Below are 19,564 nucleotides of genomic sequence, written 5' to 3' on the forward strand. Positions count from 1 at the left end.
TCGGCGGTCAGTCAAAAACGACGGACCGCGACGCAGCGGATGCAACGCAGGGTCATCAGTCGCAATCCGTCGCTAATAGAAGTCTATGGGGAAATACAGGATTCCTGCAAAATATTTTGCAGGTTTTAGTGACTCCAGGTAGGAATGAAAAGGTTATAGCTGCTACTATGGGTCAATGAGCAAAAAAATAAACCCATAGCGCCCGGTCTCCACTCTGAGGTTCCAGCTACCTGCAGCACAGCTCCCCTCAATGAAGTGGGCTGTCTGCTGCCGTCTGTGCGGGCGAGAATCCCGGACTCGGCACTGCTCTGTTTATATTAGAGCGGCGCTGTCTATGGCTTGTTTGCTTACACATTCGGCGTATGTGTCCCCTAATGGTAAGTGACATATAGCAGAGCGGCCGGGAGGTGGCGCCCCTACTCTATGCTTCTCGGTGACTGCTGCACTCTATGGTATAGTGCCTCTATGGTTGTAGGAAGTAGTCCTCGTTTAATTAGTGATACACGTGCTTCCGGCGTGCACAGCCCTGTAGGTGAGTGTCTGTGTCCCCTGTATCTCGTCCGACGGAGCGCGGCTGAGCTGTGCTAAATCTCTGCGCTCTTCTAGTCTGACACCTAATGGTTAAGTTGTATTGTGCCCTTTCTGCGACAACCAGGGTGCCCTTTCTGCGACAACCAGGGTGCCCTTTCTGCGACAACCAGGGTGCCCTTTCTGCGACAACCAGGGTGCCCTTTGTGACAGTGGCCTTTCTGAAGACTTACCTGGTTTATGGGAAGTCTCGATACTGGATAAACATGTATTGTGTCGTCGTGGAGCTGTCCCCCATGATGAATTAGTGTTAGCACCATATCACTCAGGAATCTGTTCCTCTACTTCATGTACTTCACAACATGGCAGACAAGAGTTGAAATAAATGTAGTTGTGAATGTTTGTAGCCCGAATATACAGGTAAATGATCCCTGTGTATATATGTAGCTGGCATTCACCTTTCCAAAATGCCTATGTTCCAATAGGAAGTCTCCGCATTAGGTAGAGGTTCTATTGAAGAGACATTCAGGATGATGGCGTAGGGTGTGAGTTCCAGGCCTCCACAAGATTGCAGCCTAGGGCGCAAGACCCAGGCCTCCGGGGTGCTGACGACGTAGGACGCGAGACGCAGGCCTCCGGGGTGCTGGCGACGTAGGGCGCGAGACCCAGGCCTCCGGGGTGCTGACGAAGTAGGGCGCGAGACGCAGGCCTCCGAGGTGCTGGCGACGTAGGGCGCGAGACCCAGGCCTCCGGGGTGCTGACGAAGTAGGGCGCAAGACCCAGGCCTCCGAGGTGCTGACGACGTAGGACGCGAGACGCAGGCCTCCGGGGTGCTGGCGACGTAGGGCGCGAGACGCAGGCCTCCGGGGTGCTGATGACGTAGGACGCGAGACGCAGGCCTCCGGGGTGCTGGCGACGTAGGGCGCGAGACCCAGGCCTCCGGGGTGCTGGCGACGTAGGGCGCGAGACGCAGGCCTCCGGGGTGCTGGCGACGTAGGGCGCGAGACGCAGGCCTCCGGGGTGCTGATGACGTAGGACGCGAGACGCAGGCCTCCGGGGTGCTGATGACGTAGGACGCGAGACGCAGGCCTCCGGGGTGCTGATGACGTAGGACGCGAGACGCAGGCTCTGCTGGGGACGTCATTAATCTTTTGCATGCTGGGGTAACACACAACTGTGATTACTGTTCTGAGCCTATAACCGCTTAGGCTGCTTTCACACATCCGGCTTGAGCTCTGCGGCTCAATCCGGCTGTGCAAGCTATGCAACGGATGCGGTGAAAACACCGCATCCTTTGCATAAGTTTTTCCTTTGCGGCCAGTCCGGTTTTTGCCGCTTGCGGCATGCTACTGAGCATGCGCAGTGGCAAAAACCGCATGCGGCGGCCGGATGCGGTTATTGCCGCATCCGGCCGCCATAGGCATGCATTGAAAAATGCGCCGCATCGGCCGAATGCGGCGCGATGCGTTTTTTTTTGCCGCACGTAAAAACGTGCCAGGCAACGTTCCATCCGGCCGCCGCATCGGCTAAATCTGCCGCATGCGGCAAAAACCGGATGGAACGCAAGGCAATGCGGCACAATGCGGCACTAATAAAAGTCTATGCAGGAAAATCGCAACCGGCAGAAAAAAAAACCGGTTGCGATTTTCCTGCAAAGTGCCGGAGTGTGCCGCATTGCAGAAACCGGAGATGTGAAAGCAGCCTTAGCTGTGCACAGTGCAGATCGCTCCGTGCAGGGAGCGACAGACTCCGCAGGCAGAAACCAGACCCTGAATTGAGCATCATGTTTTCAATTGCTTGAGGAATGTGCATGTGTGAGGGTATAGAGAGTAGCTGAGAACCAGGGATATTTACCATTAGACTATAGCTGGAGGTCACTGACAAGCGTTGTCATCAGACGTGCACTGTTTACTGAAAAACTAACCAGGGATAAGGACAAAGTCAGCAGACAGTGGTGCCTAGGAATGCATTCAATAACTATCTATACCACATCGGCGGGTAAATGTTGGAGATCAAAGTGCATGGAAATGGTTGCTGTTAGTAAAATATATGTAATACTACACAACTGTTCTACAATAATCTGCATCTGTTTCCCTTCTACAGAAGCGCTTGTACATATGACAGAAAGCAAACCTTGAAATAACATGGACCCGCTAAGAGCTCAGCAGCTGGCAGCAGAACTTGAAGTGGAAATGATGGCCGATATGTATAATCGGTGAGGAAGTTGGTGCTTTGTATTTTGTGCATGGCTTAGGATGCCGTTATACACCGAACAAATGATACTCGCCTCACTGATCCGCCACTCCTCTGTTCTATCCGTGGTTTTCATAGATTATAATGGTAACGTGTCATATCTATTGTCTGTTCGTATGTCTGTGTATTTTTTGTTTTACAGACTTTGTGTTGGTAAAAAACGTAGAGACATGTCTGTGGGGAATGGGCAGTCTTGCCATCATAGGAGGTCGTCACTCAGGCAATCAATCAAAGTTCATATTTATCCCTAGCAACAATAGAAATGTATAATAGCTCAGGAAATTTGAGTAAGGCTATGTGCGCACGTTGCGTACTGTCACTGCAGAAATTTCTGCAGCGATCGGAAGAGCACACGTGCGCTTCAAATCGCTGCAGAAAATGTCCGTAGTGAAAAAAAAAAGCCGATTCCATGCGCTCTGACTGCAGCCTCTCCCATAGACAGAGCGGGGGCTGCAGGCACAGCGCACGGAAGAAGTGACATGTCACTTCTTAGAACGCACGCTTCGGGCAGCAGCCGAAGCGCTGCGCTCTAAGACGCCACGTGCGCACGGCTCCTGCATAATCTTCATAGATTTTGCAGGGGACGCAGGACGCATGCAGTTACGCTGCACTACAAAGCGCAGCGTAACTGCATGTAATTACGCAACGTGCGCACATAGCCTTAAGTTGCAGCTTCCCAGTATTCAGCTCATACACTGAACAAGAACTATAGATCTCCCCCACCTGCCCTTAAATACACCATATACGATTGCCCATAAACAGTCTTAACACCCCCCCGGCAATTTTTCATTTTCGTTTTTTCCCTCCCCTTCTTCCAAGACCTATAACCTTTTGTATTTTTCCGGCAGTATTGTCATATGAGGACTTTTTATTGCGAGACGAGTTGTAATTTTGAAAGAAATCATTATTTTTACCAAATAGTGCACTGGAGAACGGAAAAAAATTCCAAGTGCGGTGACATTGCAAAAAAAAAGCACAATTGCACGATTGTTTTCGGACTTTTTATTTACTATGTTCACTACATGGTAAAGCTGACCTGGCAATATAATTTTCCAGGCCAGTACGTGTTTGTAGATACCATACATGTATAGTTTTTCCTCTATCTAAGAGGTGAAAAAAAAATTGAAACCTTAAGCAAGGGAAGAAAAAAGGAACGGCACTCACCGGTAATTGCTGTGAAGTGTTCAGGTTTATTTCATGGTCAGAGGATACATGCTTCGGCGTTACAGGGAGGGAATGAGGATGGTTAGCACAAAAAGACTACGGCCGTTTCGCCCCTGTAGGTGGGGCTTCAACGGGTCTTACAGATTAGTGACCTCACTATGCAGGTTTATAAAAAAGCAGCAAGCTCCAATCATGTGTGCAGGTGAGTTAAAAAACATTAAAAACAAGAAAGCCCAAAATGGGCTAATATCACTAAATGAATCGCAATGACGGACACACTGTTTTAATTTCATATGATGATGTAATAAATTGTACTTTTTCAACCCAAAAATACGACTAAGTCGTTTTTTTCATTAAAGCCTAGCGGGCCCATAGCATTGTATTTAATAATGTACTCAGCTTCCTTTTGTAAAAGGACCTTATGAGTATCACCACCTCTAGGTGACGGTTCAACCAATTCTAATCCAGCAAACGTTAATACGTTGCTATTTGCTTCATGAAAATTTTTCACATGTTGGATCATCTTGGTTGCACCAACTCCTGTGGTTATGGAATTCCTATGTTCACGGAACCGCACAAAGAGTGGTCTAATCGTCTTCCCTATGTAGTATGATCCACAGGGACAGAAGACGATATAAATTACCATTTTGGTTCTACAAGTAATCAGATGTTTGGTCCTGTGCCAGGCATTGCCCACTTTTAGAGATTTACCAGTAAGATGGTACTGACAGAATGAACAATTACCACATTTATGGTTACCCAGAGGACCAAGGTTATGCAGCCAAGTTGAGGTTGGTGTGTAGCATTTTTTTACTAGTATGTCTCCGATGTTTTTAGACCGTCTGTATGTAATTAGTGGTCTATTTTTAGCTGTATCTGCTAAATCTCTGTCTTTTTCTATTAGGTGCCAGTTTTTATTTATTATAGTCCTAATGATATTGTCCATTGGACTATACTTAAAATTAAAAATCAAACGTTTTTGTGGATTATTTTGCTGATCTGAACTGGAACCTGTTTTTCTGGCCAATTTTTTATTTTTTATTTTGCTACTTTTTTATTAGCTCGTTCCTGCGCTGCAAATACCTCGGCTCTTTGGTACCCGCGTTCTAAAAATCTTTTCTGAAGATCCTGAATTTGTTCGTTTAATTTCTCAATATCATTTGTAATCCTGTAAACCCGCAGAAACTGGCTGTATGGGATGGATTTGAGGACATGTCTTGGGTGGGCACTTTTATGATGTAATAAATTATTCACTGCTATGGGTTTCCTAAAGATCTCACGTGTGATCTGCCCATCTTTTATCACTAATTTAACGTCTAGGAATTCTATCTCATTTTCTCTATATTGATGAGTGAATAACATGTTAAATTTATTTGTTAAATTTAAATGTTGAACGAAAGCTTTTACCTCTGCCTCATCTCCATCCCACACAATCAGGACATCATCCACAAAACGTAAATACAGTTTTATATGTCTGATAAAAGGATTATTCAGACCATATACTAGATCTTCTTCCACTGTGGCTAGATATAAATTTGCAAATGTGCAAGCCACCGGTGTCCCCATCGCCACCCCACTATGTTGTAAGAATCAATCATTACCGAATTTAAAAGCATTGTGTGTAAGGACAAAAAACAATGCTTCTTCAATGAAATTAATTTGTTCTGGGGCTTCACCTATTTTTCTATCTACAATAACCTCCACTCCTTGGCGTTGTGGTATTCTTGTATATAGACTCTCGATGTCTAAAGACACCCATTTGAATGAGGGCTGCCAAACAAAATTCTCTAGATGGTATATTAGATCACTTGTATCCTTTATGAATGATGGAATACATGCCAATAGAGGATGAAGTAGCCAATCAAGGTACATAGACAAAGGTTCAGTCAGGGAGCCAATTCCTGAGACAATTGGTCTCCCTGGGGGTGCAACAATCGATTTGTGGATTTTAGGAACTGAGTACCAATGAGGTTTGGTAGGAAAGGAGGGTAGTAATTTTTCAGCTCTGTTTTTTGTCAGGAATCCCACACTGACCTGTCTATTCAGAAACCCTCTCAATTTTTCTTTAAATTTTACTGTGGGGTCTCCTTTTTGGACTCTATAAACCTCATTGTTACTGAGTTGGTTAGATGCTTCTTTTAAGTAGTATCGCGTGTCCAAAAGCACTATCGCACCCCCCTTGTCTGCTTTTCTTATAGTCACGTTCTTCCATGACTGTAGTTTTTTTAAAGCAAGTTTTTCTGCTCTTGATAGATTATCAGGAAAGGCGGGGTAGGACAGCGCTCGTATGTCACGCAACACTACTTCTTGGAATAAGTCAATATTGTTGCCTGGTGAGACTGGTGGAAAAAACGTGGACTTCACTCCTCCTGTAAAAATTGAAAATTCTTCATGTGGCTCACTGAATGAAGAAACATCGGTACTGGACATATTTTCATCATTAATGCTCAGTAGCAACGTTGCCTCTGTCAAATTAGTGTTATTTTCCATATTTCCAAAATTGAACCCGATGGGATCTGAGTTGCATTGTCTTTCTGACCAATCCGTTGAAGATAAAGTTTTTTTCTTCTTTTTTTCATCAGATTTAATTGAAAAAAAATTTTTCAAGTGCAGTTTCCGACAGGCTTTGTACAAATCTACTTCAAAACCAACAATATCAAAGCTTTCTGGAACACAAAAGTTAAGGCCTTTTTTTAGCACCGAAATCATATCTCCATCCAGGATTTGGTCAGTCAAGTTAAAGATTTTTTGTTCAGATGCTGTGTCTAAGCTCTCCAGGCTACTTTTTTCCTTTTCCCGGTGTTGATGCAGTCTGTGCTTCCCCCGGCCCCTTCTTGTCCGACGTCTAAAGGGTTAATTTGTGATGTTGCCCCAGAGTCTGCACTTAATCTTCTTTTTTGTGGTGGTGGTTCATCTTGGCCACTAGAATCTGAGTCTGTAGTCCATGCCATTTTACCATATTTAGTTTTATTATTGGATCTGAAAGATTTTTTGTGGAACTTGTTTTTCTTAAAAAATGGTAATTCAGTATTTTTATTCCAGCTGAAGATGTTTCCTGTCTCGTAATCTGTTTTATCTCTCAAGAATTTTTCTTTTTTGCGTTCTTTTACTATAGTCTGGAAGGGGATTAGCTTCTTGTCTAAATTATTAAGGAACTTTTTCCATTGTTCTTTTGTGATCCTACTTTCTAATTCTGATCTTAATTTCATTAATGCTGCTGTAACATTCTCATGTTCCTGTTCATTTTTCTGTAGAACCAACTCCAAAAATCTTTTGGAGCTATCAATTTGGACTTGTTCCCATAAACTTTTAAATTCAACATCTTCCTGATAAAAGGAAATCGCCTTCATGACTCTTAAACCTCTTGGCACACGGCCGCATTCCTTGTAAGATCGCAAAGACTGTGCTGACCAGAACAAAGAAATTTCTTTTTCTGCTAGGCTAGTTATTTTGTACTCTAGATTTCTAGTACTCATTATTTCGGTGTCGGCTTTTTCATTGCAATCCAAAAAATATGTGCTAGCATCCTCCCTCCCTGAAAAAATGCCTTGTTCAGCTGAACTAGCTTCCTCCATGAGTTCTAAGTCCATTCCTCTTATAGAAGTTCTCCTTATTGATCAATATTCTGTTTGTGGTAATAGAGTCCAAGACAAAGTGTGCTCACCGCACAAAGGGGAAAAAAACCACACATATGCAGTAGTAACAAGAAGGATTTGCGGGGCACTACTTTCACTGAGGACTGTCCACATCAAACAATCAGCGGCTAGTTGTGAAAAGCACACGCGGTGCTATTGATCTCTGCTGCGACCAGAGGAGACTTCCAGGTCGGACGATACTGAATACAGCTGCGGGGTGCTTGTTCCAAAAGCATCAGAGCATGAAACATTAAGCAAGGGAAGAAAAAAGGAACGGCACTCACCGGTAATTGCTGTGAAGTGTTCAGGTTTATTTCATGGTCAGAGGATACATGCTTCGGCGTTACAGGGAGGGAATGAGGATGGTTAGCACAAAAAGACTACGGCCGTTTCGCCCCTGTAGGTGGGGCTTCAACGGGTCTTACAGATTAGTGACCTCACTATGCAGGTTTATAAAAAAGCAGCAAGCTCCAATCATGTGTGCAGGTGAGTTAAAAAACATTAAAAACAAGCATCTACCCAACTCAGTAACAATGAGGTTTATAGAGTCCAAAAAGGAGACCCCACAGTAAAATTTAAAGAAAAATTGAGAGGGTTTCTGAATAGACAGGTCAGTGTGGGATTCCTGACAAAAAACAGAGCTGAAAAATTACTACCCTCCTTTCCTACCAAACCTCATTGGTACTCAGTTCCTAAAATCCACAAATCGATTGTTGCACCCCCAGGGAGACCAATTGTCTCAGGAATTGGCTCCCTGACTGAACCTTTGTCTAAGTACCTTGATTGGCTACTTCATCCTCTATTGGCATGTATTCCATCATTCATAAAGGATACAAGTGATCTATTATACCATCTAGAGAATTTTGTTTGGCAGCCCTCGTTCAAATGGGTGTCTTTAGACATCGAGAGTCTATATACAAGAATACCACAACGCCAAGGAGTGGAGGTTATTGTAGATAGAAAAATAGGTGAAGCCCCAGAACAAATTAATTTCATTGAAGAAGCATTGTTTTTTGTCCTTACACACAATGCTTTTAAATTCGGTAATGATTGGTTCTTACAACATAGTGGGGTGGCGATGGGGACACCGGTGGCTTGCACATTTGCAAATTTATATCTAGCCACAGTGGAAGAAGATCTAGTATATGGTCTGAATAATCCTTTTATCAGACATATAAAACTGTATTTACGTTTTGTGGATGATGTCCTGATTGTGTGGGATGGAGATGAGGCAGAGGTAAAAGCTTTCGTTCAACATTTAAATTTAACAAATAAATTTAACATGTTATTCACTCATCAATATGGAGAAAATGAGATAGAATTCCTAGACGTTAAATTAGTGATAAAAGATGGGCAGATCACACGTGAGATCTTTAGGAAACCCATAGCAGTGAATAATTTATTACATCATAAAAGTGCCCACCCAAGACATGTCCTCAAATCCATCCCATACAGCCAGTTTCTGCGGGTTTACAGGATTACAAATGATATTGAGAAATTAAACGAACAAATTCAGGATCTTCAGAAAAGATTTTTAGAACGCGGGTACCAAAGAGCCGAGGTATTTGCAGCGCAGGAACGAGCTAATAAAAAAAGTAGCAAAATAAAAAATAAAAAATTGGCCAGAAAAACAGGTTCCAGTTCAGATCAGCAAAATAATCCACAAAAACGTTTGATTTTTAATTTTAAGTATAGTCCAATGGACAATATCATTAGGACTATAATAAATAAAAACTGGCACCTAATAGAAAAAGACAGAGATTTAGCAGATACAGCTAATAATAGACCACTAATTACATACAGACGGTCTAAAAACATCGGAGACATACTAGTAAAAAAATGCTACACACCAACCTCAACTTGGCTGCATAACCTTGGTCCTCTGGGTAACCATAAATGTGGTAATTGTTCATTCTGTCAGTACCATCTTACTGGTAAATCTCTAAAAGTGGGCAATGCCTGGCACAGGACCAAACATCTGATTACTTGTAGAACAAAAATGGTAATTTATATCGTCTTCTGCCCTTGTGGATCATACTACATAGGGAAGACGATTAGACCACTCTTTGTGCGGTTCCGTGAACATAGGAATTCCATATCCACAGGAGTTGGTGCAACCAAGATGATCCAACATGTGAAAAATTTTCATGAAGCAAATTGCAACGTATTAACGTTTGCTGGATTAGAATTGGTTGAACCGTCACCTAGAGGTGGTGATACTCATAAGGTCCTTTTACAAAAGGAAGCTGAGTACATTATTAAATACAATGCTATGGGCCCGCTAGGCTTTAATGAAAAAAACGACTTAGTCGTATTTTTGGGTTGAAAAAGTACAATTTATTACATCATCATATGAAATTAAAACAGTGTGTCCGTCATTGCGATTCATTTAGTGATATTAGCCCATTTTGGGCTTTCTTGTTTTTAATGTTTTTTAACTCACCTGCACACATGATTGGAGCTTGCTGCTTTTTTATAAACCTGCATAGTGAGGTCACTAATCTGTAAGACCCGTTGAAGCCCCACCTACAGGGGCGAAACGGCCGTAGTCTTTTTGTGCTAACCATCCTCATTCCCTCCCTGTAACGCCGAAGCATGTATCCTCTGACCATGAAATAAACCTGAACACTTCACAGCAATTACCGGTGAGTGCCGTTCCTTTTTTCTTCCCTTGCTTAATGTTTCATGCTCTGATGCTTTTGGAACAAGCACCCCGCAGCTGTATTCAGTATCGTCCGACCTGGAAGTCTCCTCTGGTCGCAGCAGAGATCAATAGCACCGCGTGTGCTTTTCACAACTAGCCGCTGATTGTTTGATGTGGACAGTCCTCAGTGAAAGTAGTGCCCCGCAAATCCTTCTTGTTACTACTGAAAAAAATTGAAACGTTTGTCCAAAAAAAAGAATTGCGCTTTTGTCGCCATTTTTCGAGATCAGTGACTGCTTATTTTTTGTGTCTTGAGCTGATTTTTTTTTAATTACACCATCTTTGTGTAGATAAGACGTTTTGATCACCCGTTATTGCATTTTAATGCAATGTAGCGGCGACCAAAAAATGTAATCTTGGCATTTGGTATTTTTTTTTCTCTTTATGCCAGGTACTGATCAGATTAATTGATTTCATATTTTGATAGGGCATTTCTGAATACCAAAAATGTTTTTTTTTTTATGGGGTGAAAGGGGGTGATATGAACTTCTAGGGTTTTTTTTTTTTCCAATTCTTTTTAACTTTTTTTTGTATTGATTTTTACTGGTTCCTGGGGACTTTATCACTATACCATTTTATTACTGCAGCTGTTGGCGCGCTGTCGGTTCTCACAGGAAATACGTAATGGTAGCACAGGGGACATCAGCTGACCCCCACGCTACAATAGCAACACCATGGCGCTGTGATCACAGCGATCTAAGTGGTAAGCAGGCAATCCACCCGCGCCTGTTAGCCACCCATGCTGACATGTGCGGGGGTTACCTTGGGCACTTGCAGTACCCGTGGGGGGGGGGGGGACACACGACCTTGGATGTATATTTATACTTTCACAGTTATGAAGGGGTTATAGATATATACACTTAATTCAAATGCCAAGAAAACCAACATTTTAAACATAAATAATAAATCAGTGTATCTCCTGAAGTAGAAAAGGAGCTTCCAATCTTTGTACAGATCAAGAAAACAACCAAGTCATACAAAAGAAACAAATTGTATCCTTTGTGTCTGCTGCTCTCTCACCTGGCCTTAATCAGGCACAGACTGTTTGACCCTCTAACGTCCTGCACTCAGGTTTAGGCTGGCGTCACACTTGCGTATGGCATCGGATGCGCTATGCTAATGACACTTGGCTCGGGCTCAGCTGTGAGTGTGATCTGAGTGTCATTATATTGTGATCCGATCTTGCAATTGCAGAGGAGCGGGAGGGAATAATCTTTCCATCTCCTCCATTGTCAGCCTGTGGGTATGTCGCACTGCGCTCGGATGACATCAGTGTAGTCTGATATTTCACACGCACCTATAGCCTTCCATGAGTGTGAGTGATGACACTCCCTGACAATCAGCATGCTGCCGTATTTTTTTTGTTTGTTTTTTTTTTTCCTCAGTCCGATTAGGGCGGAGGAAAACATTGCAGAATTGAGCTGCAGCATTACATATGATTGGGCCGAAGTGCAATACTGTATTTTCTCTCATTACACTTGTGCGACTCATACAATAATATGACTCTGACCTTAGCCAAAAGCAGGTCAGGCTAAGGTCACTTAACCAGGGGCCTATACCCTATACCACCACCACAAGAATCCTGCACCCCACTGCCTGATAGTTTGCCTGCTTTGCCCTGTTTATCTCACCAGGGACATAGGTATCCCCCTGCTTATGACAACAGCTCTTTATGGCTCACGCCTTGGTTACTTTAAAGATGCCACCTTCAGTTTTTGCTTGTCTTGGAGCATATACATACCTTGGAGGTAACTGAGAACCATTCAGTGAGAGAATTTCATTTTCCACTACCATCATTTGGTACTATTCCAGAAACAACTATAATCACAGATTGCCTCCAGTTTTGTTTTGTTCGTTACCACAGGCCAACACAAAAGACATAGGATCGGAACCTTCTGATCACTCATACCTAATGGTGATGACCAGTCTCTATTGAATTCATATCCTCCCATTACGATATAGATAATTCTATCCTTGATAAAGACCAAAACGGTCGAAACGTCGGATGAATTGATCTTGTTTTTGCACTAATAAAACTGATTCCACAATCAAGCAAAATTTCTTCATGCTCGTTTTTTAGTGTGCCAGAATTATTATCCATTTGTTAGGCTAAGGTCACATGTCCTGTAATCATCTGTTAGAACGGATCTAGCAGAGATCAGTTGGCAAAAAAGTTTTTAAAAAATTGTTTTTTGCAGGATCCATTTAATATAAAAGTCTAAGGAGAACGGATCTGTTAACTGATTGCTATTTCTTCCATTTGATACTGATACAGTAAGCTATAACCAGATCCTTTACAAATGCAAGAAAAACAGTTGGCTAAATAGCAATCAGTTAACCGATCCGGTTTCTTTAGGCTCCTATGTTAAAAAACAACGGATCCTGCAAAAAATTAAGGTTTTTTTCAAAACCGACAAAAGAAGTTGTTTGCAGAAACTTTTCTTCTACCGGATTGCTGCTGCATCCGTTGTAACAGATGATTACTGGACGTGTGAACGCAGCCTAGGATTGTAATGCTGGCTGTCAGTGGGAAATGCTGGATCAGTATGTCTGTAGAGACAGTAGACAGCGAGGCCAGCAGGAGAAGAGAGAAAAACAGACATACTAATTAATACACCCAGCAATGTCCATCCGTGTACCCATTCTCAACATTACAGTGGGTAGGAAAAACTTTGCAATCATTTATTTATTTTTTTTTTTTTCGAATCCCTGATGGAAAAAAGTGACGCTGATTAAAGGGAACCTGTCAGCAGAAATTTTGCACTAAACCTAAAGGATTCCCCCTCTGCAGCTCCTGGGTTGCATTCTAGCAATGTTCCTGTTGTTATTGTGCCCCCTTTGAGACCAACATAAATACTTTAGAAAGTGGTACCTTTTCCTATGCAAATCTTGTTTCTCGTACACGGGGGCGGGCTGTTTGGTGACAGTTATCCTGCCTCCTGCTGCTTTATGCCGTCCCCCATCGCTCAATTTCATACCTCAGGACGCTGCCCAGTGTGACCCAGGTCTCGCGCATGCGCTGTGCCACTCTAGCGGTACTGCACTGTGCACAGTGTAACTGCTGGTGACGTGTTGCGCAGGCGTGAGATTATGGGTGGCGCTGTGATTGCATCAGCAAGTACCCGCCCATAATCTCGTGCCCGCGCTTTCCCCTCTGCCTTCACTGTTGTGCACAAGCGCTGGCCGGATGAATCCACATCACCTCTTACCAAGATGGGAAAGAGGTGATGTGGGGTCGTCTGGCCAGCAGTACCGCTAGAGTGGCACGGTGCATGCGCGAGACCTTGGGCGCACTGGGCAGCGTCCTGAGGTATGAAATGCAGCGATAGGGGACGGTGTAAAGCAGCAGGAGGCAGGATAACGGACACCAGACAGCCCGCCCCGTGTACGATTAACAAGATTTGCATAGGAAAAGGTACCACGTTATAAAGTATTTATGTTGGTCTCAAAGGGGGCACAATAACAACAGGAACATTGCTAGAATGCAGCCCAGGAGCTGCAGAAGGGGAAACTTTTAGGTTTAGGTTTTCTGCTGACAGGTTCCCTTTAAAATCCGTTCCAAAACACTGACGAAAATCAGGTGGGGTTTTTTTTTTTCACATATATGAACTACATGAAAAAACTAACCTGCATCAGAATGAGACCATACAATACCTTCTGAGTGCTCTGCTCTGCTCTCTACTTTCAGGTCTCTCTTGACCCACAGGCAATGACTGCTCATTTAATCAAAGGACATGTTGCTCCTAGTTTTCTATGACAAGACGCTAACAGGGAATAGTTGGTTTACCAGAAGTGTCATGGATTCTGTCAGGTGAATATTTATTTCCTTTTTTTTAACCCTTTCTGAGGCTTTTTTTTTTTCTTTTTTCATCGCATTCCACTCGTCTGATTTTACTTGTCGTGTGTCTTAGGCCTAAATGTAGATCTCTCGTAGGTCAAATAAACTTAACAGATACTTATCCCCAACATTAGTGATATTCCAGTGATGTTAGCGGGCATCTCGGATGACATTCAAGAGCAGTGCGATATGCGCGTCATCTGACAATATAGGAGATGGAAAGATTATTCCCTCTCGCTCCTCTGCAGCTGTGATCCAATCGCAGGATCTGATGACAGTATAATGACACTCGGCTCACACTCGCAGCAGAGGAGGAGCCTAGGATCATTGGCATCGGATGCTATACGCTAGTGTGACCCCAGCCTTAAACAGGAGCTGTCCTGGTAGTGGACAACTACTTAATGTTACTGACTAGAAAAGTTGATTAGGAGAATTGACGGGCATCCTAAACCATTGTTCCATTTTTAACCCTTTCAGCCCCTGGGCACTTTACGTTTTTGCGTTTTTGTTTTTTGCTCCTTTTCTTCCGAGAGCCGTAACTTTTTTTTATTTTTTTGTCAATCTTGCCATATGAGGGCTTGTTTTTTGCAAGACGAGTTGTACTTTTAAATGAAACCATAAGTTTTACCATATAGTGTACTGGAAAACAAAAAAATTCCAAGTGTGGAAAAACTGCAAAAAGTGTGATCACACAATAGTTTTTGGGATGTTTTATTCACAGTCTTCACTATATGGTAAAACTGATGTGTGGGTGTCATGCCTGAGGTCGGTGCGAGATTGTAGACACCAAACCTGTATAGGTTTACTTGTATCTAAGGGGTTAAAAAAAATTCACAAGTTTGTCCAATAAAAGTGGCGCACGTTTTGCGCCATTTTCCGAAACACGTAGCGTGCTCATTTTTCGGATATATGGTTCAGTGACGGCTTATTTTTTGCGTCTCGAGCTGACATTTTTAATGGTACCATTTTTGCGCAGATGCTACATTTTGATCGCCTGTTATTGCATTTTGTGTAAAACATGCGGCGACCAAAAAACGTAATTTTGGCGTTTGGAATTTTTTTGCCATTACGCCGTTTACCAATCAGATTAATTGATTTTATATTTTGATCGGGCATTTCTGAACGCGGCGATACCAAATATGTGTATATTTATTTATTTTTAACCCTTTAATTTTCAATGGGGTGAAAGGGGGGTGATTTGAACTTTTAGGTTTTTTTTTTTTTAAACTTTTTTTTTTTTATTTTACTAGTCCCCCTAGGGGGCTATAGCGATCAGCAATCCGATCGCTCTGCCCTATCTGCTGATCACAGCTATACCGCTGTAAACAGCAGATATGATCACTTCCTGTTTCATTCAGCTCCGTGCCGAGTGAAAACGAAAGTGAAACGTCATAGCAGCAGGCGTCATCACATGACCCTGTGCTACCATGGCAACCACCGAAAGTCACGTGATCACGCACGTGACTTCCGGTGGGGGCGGCGGTAAGTAAAAATAATGGCCGCGCGCATATAGATCTCGCTGCCAGACTTTGGCAGCGAGATTTAAGGGGTTAAATGTTGCGAGTGGAAGCGATTCCACTCACAACATTCAGGCACACATGTCAGCTGTTGAAAACAGCTATGTGTGCCGACCGCCGCCTGCCCGCACAGGGGGCGGGGCTTAACGGGACACGCTCCATGACGGATAGATCCGTCCAAGGTTGTGAAGGGGTTAAAGGGAATCTGTCAGCAGGTTGTTGCTGTGTAATCTGAGAGCTGTATAATGTAGGGGCTGAAAGCCTGATTCTCAGGAATGTCACTTCCTCAGCAGTTTTCTGTCGTTTCGATTATATTTTGTTGAGTCACGGAGTGTAACTGCAGGACTAAGTTGTACTGCCTGGCATGCAACCACCAATTTGTGTAACCCCACGCTTACCACTGATTAACAGCTTTCTGTAAATGTACAGTATACACATGACGTTGCCAATGGGGGTGTGGGTGGGGTTATACTGCTCTCAAATTCCATAGCAAAAAGCTGGTGATTGATAAAAATAAATTTTCATATAGCGACAACATATTCCGCAACACATTACAATTTAAAGGGGACACATACAAGCAATATTAGACATTCCAGAGTAACACAATAAATACCAAGAGGAGTGAGGGCCCTGAACACATGCTTACAGTCTGAGAAAATAGGGGAGGCACAAAGATGAATGGTAAAAAGTGCTTGTATTATATGGTTCAGCCATCCGTATAATAAATAGGATATTCAAATAATGCTACATGAACTGGTCACCAGCCTGTATGTGTACAGGTACTGAGTTTTTAGGGCACGCTTAAAACTGGGTATTGTGAATTGTCTTTGGTAGTGCATTCCAAAGAATTGGCGCAGCTCATGAAAAGTCTTGGAGACAAGAGTGAGATGTTTGGATTAAAGAAGATGTGGGTCTTAGATCATTAGCAGAACGGAGGGCACAAGTTGGCTAAGGCCAGTTTCACACATCCAGCTTTTTGCCGTTTTACCGGATCCGGTGCTCTCCCGTACAGATAATACAGTACAATGACAGCGCTGTAACTTCCGGGTCACATGCGCCGGTCACATGACAGCATGTGACCGGCGCTTGTTGCTCTGTCATTGTACTATATTAACTGTACGGGAGAGCACCGGATCCGGCAAAACGGCAAAAAGCCGGATGTGTGAAACCGGCCTAATGGATTGATTCATGTTAACCCTTATATGTGGACCATTTGTTGTCTGTTGTTTCCACGCTGTAATAATGTCTTTGCTCAAACACCATTTGTTTAGTAAAAGGTCATAAAAATGCTAATTTATGTTTTTGTTGTTTTTTCATTCATGGTGATTTTTCTTTTCTTCCAGAATGACTGGTGCTTGTCACAAAAAGTGTGTTCCCCCTCACTACAAGGAGCCAGAGCTGTCAAAGGGCGAGAGTGTGTGCCTTGACCGCTGTGTCTCGAAATATCTTGATATCCATGAACGAATGGGCAAGAAACTCACTGAGCTTTCTATGCAAGATGAGGAATTAATGCGCAAAATGCAGCAGGGCGTGGGACCTGCATAGCAACTGGACATGGGTCACAAATCTGCAGTGTTTGATTTCTATATTGCTCAAGTAGAAGGCTTTATGTATCTGTCTATTTTTAGTTGTACACATAATGCAGTGTATTTAATTTTTAACCACGTGGTGTTTTCATGTACATAAATTGATAATAAAAGTTTCTCGTGTTAAAACAATGTATGAGACAGTTCCAACAAATGGATAAGTGGATCTCAAAGCCACTCTTATGGGACAATTCAGGCAAGGTAATTTTGGTCTGTGCTGCCCGTGTGCAGAACAGGCAGCGCACAGTCCACTATAAGTGAATAGGCTGATTCAAATGAGCAAATTCCACGTTGACTTAGGTTTGTTTTGAATTAATTTGCAGCTTGCACTTGTTTTGTCCATTTAGGAGATGAGTGATTATTTCAATTACTCCAGTGGACTGCATCCAGTGTCACATTCACAAGTTGCAGGTGTGAACTTGGTCGTAAGGCCACAAACAGCAAAATAAGGGCACTTTCACACTTGTGTTCAGCGCGATCTCCCTCTATGGAGAATAGCGCAGTCTGTTAACGCACTGCGCTATTCTCCATAGACTTGTATTGACGACACACCATAACGCAAGTGTCTGCGTTGCATTCGCCGTACGACGCTGAGTCGTTATTTTGACGCAGCGTCGGGCGGAGAGAACGATGCATGTAGCGATTTTTGGGTTGTTAAAATAACGCACCTTGATGGATTCCGTTAGAATCTGCCAAGGTGTCTAATGATAGTGCATTGTGGCGGAATCCGCCCCCATAGACAAAGTCCGCATGCTCAACATGTCCAGCAGAACGATCTAAATCGTTTAAAATCACTCCTGGTCTCTCTCTCCCCTCTCTCATACTCACCGATCACCGACCCGGCGCTGCACGGCTGTCACACTGCTCTGGCGGCTTCTCCTGCTTTTGAAATTGCCGGCCGCTCATTATTCCATCTCATATTCCCTGCTTCCCTTGCCCACCAGTGCCTATGATTGGTTTCAGTCAGACATGCCCCCACGCTGAGTGACAGCTGTCTCACTGCAACCAATCACAGCCCCCTAGCCTAAAAGTATCAGCCAGCAGCCACCTGGAATTGCCGCATCCATTAGATGTGACAGTCCCGGGACTCTACCCGGCTCATCCCGAATTGCCCTGGTGCGGTGGTAATCAGGGTAATAAGGAGTTAATGGCATCCCATAGCTGCCACTAAGTCCTAGGTTAATCATGGCAGGCGTATGAAACCCATTCCATGAATAACCTGTAAGTGAAAGTAAATAAACACACACACCTAAAAAAAATACTTTATGTGAAATAAGACAAAAAACAACCTCTTTTACCACTTTATTAAAATCCCCCAAATACCCCTCCAGGGCCGGCGTAATCCACGAGGTCCCGCGACGCATCAATCTCTGCTACATGAAGCTGACAGGAGCAGCAGTAGAACACTGCTGCTCCTGTGAGCTCCACGCAGAAACTGAAGGGAGTCGCGCTGTCAATGGGGACATCGCTGAGGTAATGCCTGTGTGTGTGGTGATGATGGGTGCAGTAGTGCTGGGGTGTGTACGGTGATGATGGGTGCAGTAGTGCCGGGGTGTCTGCAGTGATGATGGGGGTGGTAGTGTCTGCGTGTGTGCGGTGTTGGGTGCATTAGTGCCGGGGTGTGTGTGGTGATGATGAGTGCAGTGGTGCCCGGGGTGTGTGCGGTGATGATGGGTGCAGTAGTGCCGGGGTGTGTGCGGTGATGATGGGTGCAGAAGTGACGGCGGGTGTGCGGTGATGATGGGGGCTGTAGTGCCTGGGTGTGCGGTGATGAGGGCTCTCTCTCGCGGCTAGAAAACTTAACGCAACGCGTAATTTCACAGAATCCGTTGCCTTTATTATCACACTATTTGCAAGGCATCCATCACATGCGTCACACAACGCATTGTGACGGATGCCGCACAACGCAAGTGTGAAAGCGCCCTAACCTTCTGGCGTTGATATACACTGACATGCAAAAGGGTAACAATATTTTGAACTTTTAGACTCCATATCTCACCATCTACTACAGCTTTGAGCATGAGACTACCCTCATGTTATAGACAATCATCTTGGCCATCTCGTACATGAATCTGACTTGCAACTATATAGCAAATGTTTAGTTATGCAGATTCTTCTCATGTCACTGCATTGTTACTGGTTTTCTCCTAAAAACACCTTTTGGCTTTCAACACTGCCTGATTCCTTCTGGGAATGCTCTCTTGATTAGTTTCAAGCATGTCTCAACCAAAATCCGATCCCAGGTCTTTTACACGTTCCAAATTTTTGTACATACTTGGGTATGTATACAGCGTTTTCCCTAACTTTACCCACAATTGTTCGATTAGGTCTAGGGACTT

The 19,564-nt window shown here is 43.7% G+C and overlaps 1 protein-coding gene across 2 annotated transcripts; it reads left to right on the top strand.

Moving 5' to 3' along the window:
* Positions 1-471: 471 nt before the first annotated feature.
* On the top strand, positions 472-17,357 carry TIMM10 (translocase of inner mitochondrial membrane 10). Of its 2 annotated transcripts, none has more exons than XM_075347336.1 (3): positions 472-532; positions 2,632-2,743; positions 16,983-17,357. In XM_075347336.1, the coding sequence occupies exons 2-3, from the start codon at positions 2,673-2,675 to the stop codon at positions 17,182-17,184; spliced, it is 273 nt and encodes a 90-aa protein (XP_075203451.1). In that variant the 5' UTR covers positions 472-532; positions 2,632-2,672; the 3' UTR covers positions 17,185-17,357. The 2 variants fall into 2 exon arrangements, with proteins under 2 accessions (XP_075203451.1, XP_075203452.1); XM_075347337.1 differs by lacking the exon at positions 472-532 and adding an exon at positions 699-948.
* The last annotated feature ends 2,207 nt before the right edge of the window (positions 17,358-19,564 follow it).

This window comes from Anomaloglossus baeobatrachus, chromosome 5, assembly GCF_048569485.1.
Source record: "Anomaloglossus baeobatrachus isolate aAnoBae1 chromosome 5, aAnoBae1.hap1, whole genome shotgun sequence".
Classification (NCBI taxonomy): domain Eukaryota; kingdom Metazoa; phylum Chordata; class Amphibia; order Anura; family Aromobatidae; genus Anomaloglossus; species Anomaloglossus baeobatrachus.